Here is a 15,769-nt window from a genome sequence, read left to right on the forward strand (position 1 = left end):
GCCCGCAAGCCACAACTACTGAGCCTGTGTGCCACAACTACTGAGCCCCCATGCTTAGAGCCCATGCTCCGCAGCAAGAGAAGCCGCTGTAATGAGAAGCCCACGCACCGCAGTGAAGAGTAGCCCCCGCTCACCGCAACTAGAGAAAGTCCACTAACAGCAACAAAGACCCAATGCAGCCAAAAATAAAATAAAATAAATTTAAAATAAATTAATTAACTAAAAATAAAATAAAAATTAGAACACTGATGCACTCACATTTTAAGAAATAGACCTGGCTGGATTATATAGAACCCCTGAAATCATAAAATGAATGTTTTCCTAAGGGATACTGAAATCAGAGACTTTGAAAAATTAATCTGGCCAGAGAGTATAAAGAATAAACTGCACACAGAAGGTAATTATAATAAAACTCACAAAAGGACCAACTACGGTATGACAAGTGTTCAAAGGAAGAAAATGAGAAAGATATAGCAAAAGTTTTTATAAAAAAACAGAATTTTGGTGAGTAACTACAAGTGAGAAGCAACAGAAGAGAAAAACTCAGTCCTTCAAGTTCTAGGTTTGGGAACAGAATGAAAAATAAGAAATAGGAAAAAAGGCTCAATAGAGAAGTGATAGGAAAGAGCAGAGATGTTAAAATTTAAGATGATAAAAGACATCTGTCTAAACCGAAATATTCAGAAGGCAAGTAATACTGAAGTCTGGATCAATATTGAAAGTCTGAAGTTACTGGTCATCCCCACAGAGATGACCATTCAGCCATTAGACTAGATGCATTTTCAAAAGAGAAGCATGAACAAAAGAGCAGAAAGTCAAGAACTGAGTCTTCTAGAATGTCCACAAATACAGGGAAAAAAAAGAGGAAGCAAAAGAGTCAAAAAGCAAATAAATAAAACCAAAACAAAAACTTCAGAGAGAGGAAAACCAAGAAACCAGAACACAACAGTGTTATAAAGCCAGGGGACTAGAGAATCCAGAGGAAGAGAGAATAGTCAACCTAGGTAAGGAAAGCCACCAGAATTGAGTGAAAGTGTCACTGGTGACCTACAAGAGTAGGTACTCACATGTATTGTTGGACAAAAGAAACAGGTTACATGAAGTATGTACAGTATAATCTTAAGTTTTTTTTAAAAAAACCCACACAAATATACATTCCCATAGACATCTAGAAGCATATAAATCCCTTTTTTAAAATATGTGTTTGTTTTCCTAATTTTTACAAGAAGAGAAAAAATGCCATTTAAAAATACAATTTCATGAAGTAGAGGAAACAGGAGCTAAACTGGAGCAAGTTAAGGAAATAAAATCAGTAATGCAGTTTCACTTGCTTAGCTCCTGGCTGGACTTGACAAACAGGTAAAAGATTTTTAAAGAAACTTAAGTATGTTTAAAAGAAGAAATAAGGAATCTGTAAGAGAGGAAAAGATTGAAGATATTAAAGAAAAAGGATAGGAAATAGAGAAGATGAAAAAAGAAATGAAGCCAGATAAAGAGTTTTTTACTCAGTCACAAAGGATTTTCCTCCTTGTTTTCTAGTGGTAAAAAAAAATGAATTTAGTTATTTTTCTAGGAATTTGTAAATCAACTGTAGTCAAATAACATATATATTTTCTGGACAACTAATTCTATCCTTCTAACCAAAATAGGGGTGCAATTTAGGGCTTGTTGGACATTAAGGCATTCTAACTGGTTTTATAAGGTAGACCTCTTATAGTCACATCATTGTGTCACTTCTTAAGTATGTTTAATTCTACAAATTAATTTGTATTTTAAATACAATGAGGGACATTACTAACTAAACATCCTCTATTTTATCTTTGCAATACGTCAAACTTTATAAACTCAGTTTGAAATATAAAATACTTGTAACTTTATCCTCTACTACCTGACCTTGCTTTAGACATATATGCTTTTTTTTTTTTAATTTATTTTGGGGGCCTTCGTTGCTGCGCATGGGCTTTCTCTAGTTGCAGCAAGCAGGGGCTACTCTTCATTGTGATGCACAGGCTTCTCATTGCGATGGCTTCTCTTGTTGCAGAGAAGAAGAAGGGCTCTAGGCTCGTGGGCTTCAGTAGTTGCGGCACATGGGCTCAGTAGTTGTGGCTCGCGGGCTCTAGAGCGCGGGCTCAGTAGTGTGGCACGCGGGCTTAGCTGCTCTGTGGCATGTGGGATATTCCCAGACCAGGGCTCGAACCCGTGTCCCCTGCATTGGCAGGCGGATTCTTAACCACTGAGCCACCAGGGAAGTCCCAACATATATGCTTTTTAACATTAAATACAATTTCTACTAAGAGTCTAAAATACATCGTTATGCTTTTCTAACAATATATGACTAAGAAAGTTAAATTTTACTTCCATTCATTTTATTTAGTAAGTGAATCTCCTACCTTTTCACCTTCTTGCTTTTCCAGGCCTGGCTGGGTTTCCGGTGCTGGTCGAACATTTTTATCACTACTTTCATCCTCAAATTCAATCACACTCTGTTCAGGTTCTTCTTCCAAGAATTCTTCTGAGCTCTCTGATGTTCGTGCAGTAGACTCCAATCTACAAAACCAAAGAAAAACATTCTTACTTGTTTTATTAAAGATGAATATAAAATTTCAGGAATCCGTTAATAAAGTTAACACTTTAGAGAATCAACTAAGTGTTGTTCAGACAACAACTTCAAATTTTACAGGTCCAAAACCAACCTCTTCATCTTCTTACAAGTTTGCTCTCTTTCCTACCTTGTTCTCCAGTTCGATCACCACCTTTTCAATTATGTAAACTAGATCTTTCTTTTACTCTATCTATATTGATTGGATCTTATTCTCCTAGAATGAGCATACATCTCAGCTTACCTGGGACAGTCCAGTTTACAACTTTTGTCCCAGCACTGGCATAATTATGGGCATCCCTCATTTTACTGCACTTTGTTTTACTGCATTTTGAAGATACTATGTTTTTACTAATTGGAGGTTTGTGGCAATCCTGTGCTAAGCAAGTCCATTGAAGCCATTTCTCCAGCAGTATTTGCTCACTTCATGTCTGTGTCACGTTTTGGTAATTCCCACAATACTTTGAACTTTTATTATTATTATTATATTTGTTACAGTGATCTGTGATTAGTGGTGGTTGATGTTACAATTTTAATTGTTTCCAGGTGCCACAGGCTACACTCAAATAAGATGACAAACTTTTTTTTAATGAATTTTTTAAATTGGAGTATAGTTTACTTACAATGTAGCGTTAGTTTCTGCTGTACAGAAAAGTGAGTTGGTTATACATATACCCATGTCCACTCTTAAGATAGCAAACTTAACTGATAAATGTTGTGTGTGTTCTGACTATTGCAACTGATTGGCCATTCCCCATCTCTCTCCCTCTCTTTGGGCCTCCCTATTCCCTGAGACACAACAATATTGAAATTAGGCCAATTAATAACCCTGCAATGGCTCTAAGTGTTCAAATGAAAGGAAGAGTCACACGTCTCTCACTTTAAATCAAAAGCTAGAGACGATTAAACTTAGTGAGAAAGGCACGTTGAAAGCTGAGATACGTAGAAAGCTATGTCTCTTGTGCCAAATAGTTAGCCAAGCTGTGAATACAAAGCAAAAGTTCTTGAAAAAAATTAATGGTGCTACTCTAAGTGAACACACCAGCAAAACAGCCTTATTGCCGATACGGAGAAAAAGTTTTAGTGGTCTGGATAGAAGATCAAACGAGCCACAACATTCCCTTAAGCCAAAGCCTAATCCAGAACAAGGCCCTAACTCTCTTCAATTCTATGAAGGCTGAAAGAGGTGAGGCTGCTACAGAAAAAGAGTCTGAAGCTAGCAGAGGTTGGTTCATGAGGTTTAAGGAAAGAAGCTCTCTCCATAACAGTGCCAGGTGAAGTAGCTAGTGCTGATGTAGAAGCTGTATCAAGTTATCCAGAAGATCTAGCTAAGATAATGAATGAAGGTGGCTACACTAAACAACAGATTTTCAATGCAGACAAAAAACCCTACTGGAACAAGATGTCATCTAGGACTTTCAGAGCTAGAGAAGAGAAGCCAGTTCCTGGCTTAAAGTTTCAAAGGACATCCAAAATATATAAACAGCTCATGCAGCTCAATATTAAAAAAAACAAACAACCCAATCAAAAAATGGGCAGAAGACCTAAATAGACATTTCTTCAAAGAAGACATACAGATGGCCAAGAGGCACATGAAAAGCTGCTCATGTGCTCACTAATTATTAGAGAAATGCAAATCAAAACTACAATGAGGTAGCACCTCACACCGGTTAGAATGGGCATCATCAGAAAATCTACAAACAACAAATGCTGGAGGGGGTGTGGAGAAAAGGGAACCCTCTTGCACTGTTGGTGGGAATGTAAATTGATACAGCCACTATGGAGAACAGTATGGAGCTTCCTTAAAAAACTAAAAATTGAATTACCATATGACCCAGCAATCCCACTAGTGGGCATATACCCTGAGAAAACCATAATTCAAAAAGACACATGCACCCCAGTGTTCACTGCAGCCCTATTTACAATAGCCAGGTCATGGAAGCAACCTAAATGCCCATTGACAGATGAATGGATAAAGAAGATGTGGTATATATACACAATGGCATATTACTCAGCCATAAAAAGGAACAAAAGTGGGTCATTTATAGAGACGTGGATGGATCTGGAGACTGTCATACAGAGTGCAGTAAGTCAGAAAGAGAAAAACAAATATCGTATATTAATGCATATATGTGGAATCTAGAAAAATGGTACAGAGGAACTGGTTTGCAAGGCAGAAATAGAGACACAGATGTAGAGAACAAACATATGGACACCAAGGGGGGGAAGTGGGGGGTGGGGGGCGGCAGGGGGGGATGAATTGGGCAATTGGGATTGACATGTATACACTGATGTGTATAAAATGGATGACTAATAAGAACCTGCTGTATATAAATAAATAAATAAATGTAGCACAGCCACAGATGTATCCACCCACTTTTAAAAAAAAAAAGTTTCAAAGGACAAGCTGACTCTCTCGCTAGGCGCTAATGCAGCTGGTGACTTGAAGTTGAAGCCAGTGCTCATTTACCATTCTGAAAATCCTAGGGCCCTTAAGAATTATGCTAAATCTACTCCCTTGTCCTCCATAAATGGAACAACAAAGCCTGGATGACAGCACACCTGTTGACAACATGGTTTACTGAATATTTTAAGCCCACTGTTAAGACCTATTGCTCAGGAAAAAAAAATTCCTTTCAAAATGTGACTGCTCATTGACAATGTATCTGGTCACCCAAGAGCTCTCTGATGGAGATGTACAATGAAATTCATGTTGTTTTCACACCTGCTAACACACCATCCATTCTGCAGCCCATGGATCAAGGAAGCATTTCGACTTTGAAGTCTTATTATTTAAGAATTACAGTTCATAAGGCTATAGTTGCCACAGATAGAGATTCCTCTGATGGCTGTGGGCAAAGTCAATTGAAAACCTTCTGAAAAAGATTCACCATTCTAGATGCCACTATGAACATTCATGATTCATGGGAAGAGGTCTAATATCAACATTACCAGGAGTTTGGAAGAAGTTGATTCAAACCCTCATGGATGACTTTGAGGGGTTCAAGACTTCAGTGGAGGAGGTCACTGCCGATGTGGTAGAAATAGCAAGAAAATCAGAATTAGAAGTGGAGCCTGAAGATGTGACTGAATTGCTGCAATCTCAAGATAAAACTTTAATGGATGAGGAGTTGCTTATTGTGTATGAGCAAAGAGAGTGATTTCTTGAGATGGAATCCACTCCTGCTAAAAATGCTGTGAAGACTGTTGAAATGACAAAGGATTTAGACTATGACATAAACTTAGTAGACGAAGCCACATCAGGGTTTCAGAGGACTGACTCCAATTTTGAAAGAATTTCTACTGTGGGTAAAATGCTATCAAATGGCATCGCATGCTACAGAGAAATTGTTAGTGAAAGGAAGAAGTCAGCCAATCTATGTGGCAAAGTTCATGGCTGTCTTATTTAAGAAATGGCCACAGTCACCCCAACCTTCAGCAATCACCACCCTGATCAGTCATCAGCCACCAACATTGAGGCGAGACCCTCCACTAGCAAAAACATTACAACTCATTGAAGGCTCAGATGACAGCATTTTTTTTAACCAATAAAGTATTTTTAAATTAAGGTATGTACTTTTTTTTTTAAACATAATGCTATCGCACACTTAACAGACTACAGGATAGTGTAAAAAACTTTTATGTGCACTAGCAAACAAAAATGTTTGATTTATTGTGATGGTCACTTTATTGCGGTAGTCTGGAACTGAACCTACAACATCTCTGAGGTATGCGTGTATTAATAATGCCCCTTTCATTCTCAAAAATTTCAGTTTGGACAATAAACGATATAGTTTAGTTCTACCTGTGAAATGCCTTTCAAACAAATCCGTAACTTTATTCCTATTCTCATCTTCCTACTTCAGGCCCAATTCTCTCTGGACACTGTAACTTCTTCCCAACTCATGTTCAGACTTGCAATATATACATTCTTTAGTAAGGTTTTCAGAGCTATGTTTCTTTTTTTTTTTTGCCTGCATCCCATGGCACGCAAGATCTTAGTTCCCTGAAGAGAGATCGAACCCATGACCCCTGAAGTGGAAGCTCAGGGTCTTAACCACTGGACCGCTCGGTAAGTCACCAGAGTTATGTTTCTAATACACATATCTGTACCAGTGACAGTCCAGCTCAGAAAATTCTGATGGTTCTCTATGGCTTGGAGAATAAAGCATACCTCCTTTCAAAGCCTAACATGACCAGACCCTTATATTTTTACCTCCTACTCGATGCTACCACTTACCTATACATCAGTTTTCCTTACCAACACTCCTCCCAGCTTTGTGCCTTTGCTCACGTGACTCCTGCTGTCTAGAACTGCACAGTGCAATACAGTAGCCATGAGACACTTGTCATTATTTACAGTAATTAAAACTGAGTGAAGGGCTTCCCTGGTGGCGCAGTGGTTGAGAATCTGCCTGCCAATGCAGGGGACACGGGTTCGAGCCCTGGTCTGGGAAGATCCCACATGCCGCGGAGCAACTAGGCCCGTGAGCCACAACTACTGAGCCTGCGCGTCTGGAGCCTGTGCTCTGCAACAAGAGAGGCCACGATAGTGAGAGGCCCGCGCACCGCGATGAAGAGTGGCCCCCGCTCGCCACAACTAGAGAAAGCCCTCGCACAGAAACGAAGACCCAACACAGCCAAAAAATAAATAGTAAAAAAAAAAAAAAAAAAAAGGAAACAGAAAAATATTATTTAAAAGAAAAACCAAAAAACTGAGTGAAATTAAAAACTCAGCTCCTCAGTTGCACTAGCCACACTTCAAGTGCTCGGTGATGAGCAAACTGAGTGGTGGCTGCCATGCTGGACAGGGAAGGGCAGACAAAGAACATGTCCACCATGCCAGAAGGTTCTCTGAACAGCCCTGGTGTAGACCAGGGGTCAGCAAACTTTTCCTTTAGGTTTTCTGAGTCACATGGTCTCTGAACAACTACTCAACTCCACCAGCGTAAAGCAAAAGCAACCATAATAAACATGTGAACTAATAAGCACAGATGTGTTACAATAAAATTTTATTTACAACAATAGGTGGTGGGCCAGATCTGGCCTATAGATCATAGTTTGTAGACTCTCGAACTAGAAAAGAAAGTCTTCTTTCCCAACTCTGCTTGTTGAGTTTCTACTTATCTTTGAAGCCCTGGCACAAATGTCAAATTTCTCTATCCCCTCAATTAGAATCAATCACACCCTCCTTTGCATCCAGAGCACTTTGCACTTCTATTATTATATCACAATCCACCTTGCAGTGCTCTGAACCTGTGTCACAGGTACAGATATGTGTATCAGAAACTAATAGACAGTCGATTCTTCAAGGGCAAAGATGAAGTTTTGTTCTTCATAGTGTCTGAGCACTTAAGCATTTAGTCTCACTGTTAATATCTTATGAAAAGCAAAAAAAATTCCACAATAATTCTGAGATGTTCAATTTAAAATGTACTGTTACATTCCCTTCTAAAAAGGGTATTACAACAAAATGTTGCTCAGTGAAAAAAACTATAATTATCTAACCTCATTACTCTTTTCACAAGTTAAATATTTACTTAAATTTGACTTTAAAGTGATGAATTTTTCATTAAAATATAACATTTACATAATTATCCAAATTTAAAGTTACATACATAATGAAATTAGCAGAGCTACAGAATTCTCTACCTGAGTAGAATATTTTCACAACTAAAATGACAACACTATGAATGGTTGACTCAGGCACAGTTAGCAGGACTATCAGAGCAAAAGCCTAATTTAACTATAATATTGAAAATCTTGCTTTCTTTAAGAGTCAAAGGAAGATGGAGAATAAGGTTTTGATCCAAGTGTTCTGTTGATTCAGCTGGCTATTAAGTTTCTGGAGGAGCTGACAATACCATCTATGGCTATCACTAATTTGTTATATTCTATAATCCAGTAAAATGAATTAGTTATAAAGTAAAATTGAGGGTTTTTTTTTTTTATAAAGTACAGAAAAAGTTTATTGGAAATCTCTTGAATACATTTTAAAGTATAGCTCAATATTTCCAAGTAAAGTAGGCTGGAGGAGCGGGAGGGGCTCTCCCACCTGGAGACACGACTGGTCCCAGCCCTGTCCCGGGGGTGCTGTGCGGGTCCGTCTAGGGCTCATACCTTTCATGAGGGTTTTTTAAATTGACTAAACCTCAGCATTGCTAAAAACCATAGCTACTGTCAAATTCAAAGTTGACAATAATGACTCATTTGGGATAATATAATCACTAGACTATTCTCCTGGATTTTCACACAAGAGACTAAATCGTGAGTTTATTCCACTCTCTTACTAGCAACTTCTCCCTATACCACTGTCAAAGTGACACTTACCAAGTGTAATCAATGATCTTGTGGAAGAACTCAAATACAAAGTTCTACACCAAGGTCATTTATTACACAAACAATATAATAAACTTCACCTTAAAAACTAAAATACTAATAATATGAAAATAAGAATAAACAAAATAACGAGAGTAAAATAAACAATACTTCACTTGTTCACTGAAGCTGTAGGTGAAGTCTGGGGAGTCTTTTCATCTTCCCCTTGAGAACTACTAAATTCAGAATCCTGAAACCGTTTTCCAATCTTTGGCCGCTTTAAATGACTACTTCGAGTACGAGTGGAAACAGATGTTTTATCGTGACCTGAGAAAAAAACGGCAAAACTATAATTGATTGATTATGTATTCAAAGGATTACCTATTAAAATACATAGAAATGCAAGAACTACGCTAGTTTACCTAAATCCCCAACATTACACACTTCCTCTCTGTCACTTCAGGTTAAGAAAGCATGTCAGTGTCTTTTTCTAAATTATGAAATAACCTTGTCAGTATTCATTCCTCAAATTTCTGTTACCTTGAGCTTTTTGCAAAGTGTTTCTGCATTTTCACTTAGACCCTCTTCCAATAATCTTGGGAAATAAACAAGGTAGACATTATTGTCCCTATTTTACAGGTAAGGAAATGAAAACAAGAGAGGCAAAATAGCTTACCTAACTGTTCACACAGCAAAATCAGTGGTAAAAGAACCCAGATCTAGATTTTAGGGCTGGAGAAGTCTTCACTTTACTCTAAGGGACACACACACAAAGACACAGACACACGCACTTAATTCTAACTGTCTCAAACACTTACTAATAGACGAGCTGAATTTCTTACCTTCAGAAGTACTTGCAAAGGCATCTTTTAGAGAATCAATCTAAAACAGAGATACAGATTAAAACCACCAGTTTTAGATCCTTTCTTCTCCCTATGGATCTACTTCATACAATTACAAAGAAAATCTTTTTAAAAGTTTTTCAAATAGCACCTTTTGTACTCACTATTCATCAACTAAGAAACTCACTAAGAAAGTAAAAAGGCTATATTATAGCCTCAGTTTATTTTGAGCTTAGGAACTTATGAAGCCATCTAATATGCTATAGTGATATACACGGGCTTTCTGAATGTTCTGTTCTTGGCTCCCTTCTCTTCTCAGTCCACGTCCTCCTTCTATGTAACTGTATCTACCACCTTTACTTCAACAGCTATTTGCTGATGAATCCAAATATACAATTTAATCTCCCCAACTTTTTTCCTGATTTCCAAATGATGAATCCAAATATACAATTTAATCTCCCCAACTTTTTTCCCGATTTTCAAAGCTCTATTTCCAGTGAAATCTCTCTCAGCGGATACTCCACCAATTTCACATCCAACCTGTCCCAAACTGAAATCTTAAATTTCCCCAATATTATCCTCTATCTTGGTTAATGGCAATAACAATTCAGTATGCCATTCCAACCAAAATCCTGTGAGGCAGTAATGCCTTCTTCTTGTCCCTCATTCAATCAATCACAAAGCCTGTCAATTTTGACTCTGAAGAATCTCTCAAAACTGCCCCCTCTTTTGTACTACCAATGCTTTAATTCAAGCATTTATCATCTTTATCATGAAGGTGTACACCTTATATATGTACAATTTTTGTCAATTATACCTCAATAAAGCTAAAAAAATTATGTAGTTAAAATAAACAAACAAAACCACTTCCCCATGTGGTTACTGATAAAAAAAATAGTTGAATATGAGAAATATTTTCCTTGAATTAATTAAAATATTAAAGTAATATAAGGAGTATGAATTTCTAAAATGAAAAAAAGTCTAATTTATATTGCCAACCTTATAATATGGTGAAATTTTTATGTTCTCATTAAAATGACACGTTTTAAATTATATGGCTTAATATAAAAGTAGATCATTGCTCTCACATGTATGAGAAGAGTAGATTTTTCTACTTTCCCTGGTTTTATGATATCTGACCAGGACTAAAATGAATTTGAATATATCTGAGGAATTTGGAATGCAGTATAATAGAACTGGGGCTTATTCTGAAGTCTGAAATTCCAAAGGTAGAAATAAAACACAAAAAAACTGAACTCCTTATATATAGTTACTGTATCAATATTATTTATATTATCCTTAAAAATGTTTTAAAAAACTTTTACTCAAATAGTCAACACTCATGCTAACTAAGACAGGAGAAAAGAGGCACAAATAATTCCCCAAAGCACTTGTGTCTCTGAAATGTACATGCATTTACATAGACATATTCAACACTCACTAAAAATATATTCAGATACCCGTGTACAAAACAAATATGACTGTATTAAATGCCACCACAACAAAACACTGCATAAAAATAGACCTCTAGGATCCCATCAATGAACCTGTATTTTAAGTAATATCAAGTAGTTTCTAGAAAAGTACCTGGTAAGTCCTCTGGAATTCAGTAATGGGACCTGCCCTTCTACTTGCAGGTTACCTAGTATTTGCAAAGTATATTACATTCTACAAAGACCTAACATATATAGCCTCAGACTTCCCAAAATAACTTCATAACCTTTGACCTACTACTAATTCCACTTCCACAAATTTATCTGTGCAAGGAAATAATTACATTTGCACAAAGATTCATGTATAAATGTATTCATGGCTGGGTCACTTATAAATATAAAAAACTTAAGTATAAATGTTAAGGAAACAAATGCTGATATTTATATATAATAGAATAGTGTACTATTTAACAATGATTTAAAACAGTAATGACATAGAAAATGCTTACAATATTATGTTAATGGAGAAAAGCAGTTAGAAGCAGCATAAAAGAATAAAAACAAAAATGAAACATATGCAGATACATGTTTTGTAATATATATTAAGTACATATACAAAAATGTTAGTTGCTACATCTAAGGTAATAGAATTACCGCTTTTTATTTTCTTCTATATTATTTTGTGTATTCCAAATTATTTTTCAAAGAAAATTAAATCTTAGAAACCAAGTAACAGAAAATGCCAAGTAACTAACACAACAGAAGTTACATAAGTCTGTTGAATGAACAATAACATTAAAAAAGTTAAATATTAGCTGAACCTCTTTTTTAAAAACAGCAAAATTATTATTTCCTATAGTAAACAACAGTGTACCTACAGTTAGCTGCATCTCACTAGACAGACTGTCTTCAGCTCCTGCTTCATAGTCTGGAACAGATGCAAGACCATATTCTCCAGACACAGGTCTTTTAGCTTCATTTTGAGAAACTGCTGTGTGTAAAAGAATTTTTAAAATTGTAAACCAGTTAGTATCTGCTTTTAATTGTAACACTCTTTGTACTCATTTTTACAAAGCCCTAAAGAAGGGTGTTGAAAATCCAAGTGTGGGATATCCCCTTCACCAATATCTTATAATGAAGCCTTGCAATTGTAAAGAGTCTTAAACAGTTATCTGTATAAGGGGAGACGCATGAAACTGCATACTACCTTTGATCCACTGATGCCTATTCTATGCTGTTTGAGTAAACTGTGTTTATTTCTTATCCACCAATTCCTACTGGACTACTGGGCTACATTCTACTGGACTACTCTAGGTCCTCTGACTATTAGCGACTCAAATGTTTACATATAACAAAAATTCAAGTTTAGAAAAGGAGGTCTGTTACTAGAGAGATCACATTACAATACACCACTACTCTGGACTATAAGACACAACCATCATTAGGCACTGCTTTTTTAAGCTGGACTTGTGTTCAAATTGAAAACATTCTTACCCGTAATTTTAAATGTTTCTCTTTGTAATGCTCTGGTGATTGGTATCCTCTGGTACCAGTGTCCAACACCTTCAACTTCCCAAAGCAGTTCATGGTCTCCTGGATATTTTTCAAAGTACTGGTTGCAAGCTGAAAAACACATTGAAAGTTTTCTAGAAATCCCCAAAATCAAATGTTTGGGCAAACAGAAGATGGAGAGTAAGCTGCCCAAGTCACTTAATGGGGCTAGCATAACTTTGATACCAAAAACAGCAAGGAAACTCAAGAAAATTATATAGCAGTCTCATTTATGAATAAACAAAGATAAAGATGATAAACCTCAATAGTTGCCAAGGAAATATAAGATGAAACAGCAAGATTCCATTTTCACACCCATCAGATAATAACAAGCATCAGAAAAATAAGGGAAATGGAAACTCCCACACTGCTGGTGTGAGAACAATTTTAAAGTGCTTAGGCAAGTTGAAGAAAAATATTTTATGATCCAATTCTACTTCTAGGTATATAATGTAATGACTTATACATATGCGGAAGAAGGCATCTATAATGATCATTACAGGACTGTTTTAGGGGGTACAACTTTGGTGCCCATCATTAGGGGATATATGAATAAATTATACTGTGTATACAATAAAATACTATACAGCAACTACAACTAATAAACTACAGCTACATATAATCAACGTTGATAAATCTAAAAAAAAAGTCAGTGAAAAAACAAGTCAATATTACCTACAAAAGGATATCATTTTATAAGTTTAAAAACACGTTAAACAAAATGATGCAGCATCTAAAAAAAACAAAATAATGCCATTTGCAGTGACATGGATGGAGAGGTTGTTATACTGAGTGAAGTAAGACAGAGAAAGACATCATATGATACTGCTTATATGTGGAGTCTAAAAAAAGGTACAAATGAACTTATTTACAGAACAGAAATAGAGTCACAGATGTAGATAACAAACTTATGGTTACCAAGGGGGAAAGGGGTGGGGGGACGGATAAACTGGGAGACTGGGTAGTGTACACTACCAGTAGTGTAGTAGTGTACACTACTATATATAAAATAGATAATAAGAACATACTGTATAGCACAGGGAACTCTACTCAGTACTCTGTAATGACCTAAATGGGGAAAACAATCTAAAAAAGTGTGGGTATATGTATAACTGACTCACTTTGCTGTACAGCAGAAACGAACACAACATTGTAAATCAACTATACTCCAATAAAAACTAATTAAAAAAATAAAAAATAATAATTTAAAAATAATTTTAAAAATGATGCAGCCTCTGTGGAAAATGGTTTGACAATTCTTCAAAAAGTTAAACATAGAATTATAACCCAGCAATTCCACTCTTAGGTTTATATCCAAAAGAACTGGAAGCAGGGACTCAGATATCTGCACACCCATGTCCACAGCACCATTATTCATAGAAACACAGAAAGGTAGAAACAACCCAAGCATCTATCAATAGATAAATGGATAAACAAAATGTCACATATTCACACAATAAAAATCTACTCAGCCATAAGAAGGAATGAAATTTTGATATATGCTACAAAAAGGATGGAACTTAAACATTATGCTATGTGAAATAAGGCACAGAAGGGCAAATATTTTATGAATCCACTTATGCGAGGTACCTAGAATATGCAAATTCATGACAGACAGCAGAAAAGAAGTTAGAGAATGAGGGGAGAGGAGAAGGGGGATTATTGTTTGAAGGGTACGGAGTTTAGATTGGGGATGATGAAAAAGTTTTGGGTATAGACAGTGATGATGGGGACACAGTATTTGGAATGTGGTTAATGCCACTGAATTGTACCCCTACAAATGGTTAAAATGATAAATATTATGTTATGTATATTTTATGACCAAAAACTGTTGAGGAGACACTGCTCTGGGAAAGATCCCCGGTGTTCTCCTTACTTACTGCAAGTGGTAAATTGTCCCACTCTTTGGCTTGGTGTGTCTTCTGGCTCAACAACCACCAAGAGGAGAACCCAGTTTCCGGGCAACACCTCTAATAGGGCAAATGAGGGGAACTTCAGTGCTATTTAAATTATATTTTGGGAAGCGTGAAAATCTAAAGTAACTGTTTAAATATGAATATATACAAAATAAATCTAAAATTATTTTTTAAAACTGTTTAAATTTTTTAAAATAAAAAAGCACACGAAATAATGCTTTATAGTGTTTATAGACATAGACTTATGTGTGAAAACATGGGCAGGAAGGATATACACCAACTTGAGGAACACAATTATCTCTGGGGAGGAAAGAAGAAAGGGGAATGGGATTAGGGAGGGGTCCAAAGAAAACATCAACTGTATCTACGTTTTGTTTAGGTCTCCCAAAAAATAAATGAAAACAAATATGGCAAAATCTTAACATTTGTTAATCTGGACACTGGATATGTGGACACAAGGATACCATTTGCTCACTTTTTCCCCACATATTTGACAATATTTCTCATGTTTTCTGGTTGTAGTTCCTATACCTATTAGGAAGGGAAAAGCTGGAGAAAACCAACAGGCCACACTGAGTCCTTTGCCTGAATTAAAATAACTAAAATAGCAGAGGATACCTTACATAATACATAAGCACCTATAATTCATTTGGTATTCAATTTATTTAACATGAGAATCCTAAAAAAGGGTAATAAGAGAGTCTGCCTGCAGTAGATATGTTTGCATTCCTCCCCAAATTTAGTAAAGCAATAATTAGACTTTAAGAGGAAAATCCATTTTCATATTATCCAAGGATATACAGGGTTCATTCCATTCTCATGTATGGGTCTAGAGAGAAGCTGTGATTCAAGATGGACATGCAACACTTGGCTCTTGTTTTATGGATTTTTGGTATTAAAAGGGGGGAAAGAAACTTAGAACAAAAATATTTTTTCAGTGGAAATAAATATCTGATGTTAGGTGAAAATCAATGGTAAATTATATTTTATGAACGTTTTCTAATAAATTACTTTCCAGGTTAAATATTACTTCATTAAGAAAAGAGTAGTGCTATGGACTTTACAAAAATGCAAATATAAATCCACTAATTGCTTTTAAAACACCACAAC

At 36.1% G+C, this 15,769-nt stretch overlaps 1 protein-coding gene across 4 annotated transcripts in view; it reads right to left on the minus strand.

The window, feature by feature from the left end:
* Positions 1–15,769, minus strand: part of FAM169A (family with sequence similarity 169 member A) — a 60,525-nt gene that overhangs the window by 3,333 nt on the left and 41,423 nt on the right. For 3 of the 4 annotated variants that reach the window (XM_059916582.1, XM_059916584.1, XM_059916581.1), the window contains 5 exons: positions 12,687–12,815; positions 12,071–12,183; positions 9,760–9,799; positions 9,094–9,244; positions 2,391–2,547 (listed from right to left, as the gene is read on the minus strand). In XM_059916582.1, coding sequence (XP_059772565.1) covers positions 2,391–2,547; positions 9,094–9,244; positions 9,760–9,799; positions 12,071–12,183; positions 12,687–12,815 — 590 coding nt within the window. The remainder of the gene's footprint in view (positions 1–2,390; positions 2,548–9,093; positions 9,245–9,759; positions 9,800–12,070; positions 12,184–12,686; positions 12,816–15,769) is intronic. The other variant, XM_059916583.1, reaches the window with a different exon arrangement.

This window comes from Balaenoptera ricei, chromosome 3, assembly GCF_028023285.1.
Source record: "Balaenoptera ricei isolate mBalRic1 chromosome 3, mBalRic1.hap2, whole genome shotgun sequence".
NCBI lineage: Eukaryota > Metazoa > Chordata > Mammalia > Artiodactyla > Balaenopteridae > Balaenoptera > Balaenoptera ricei.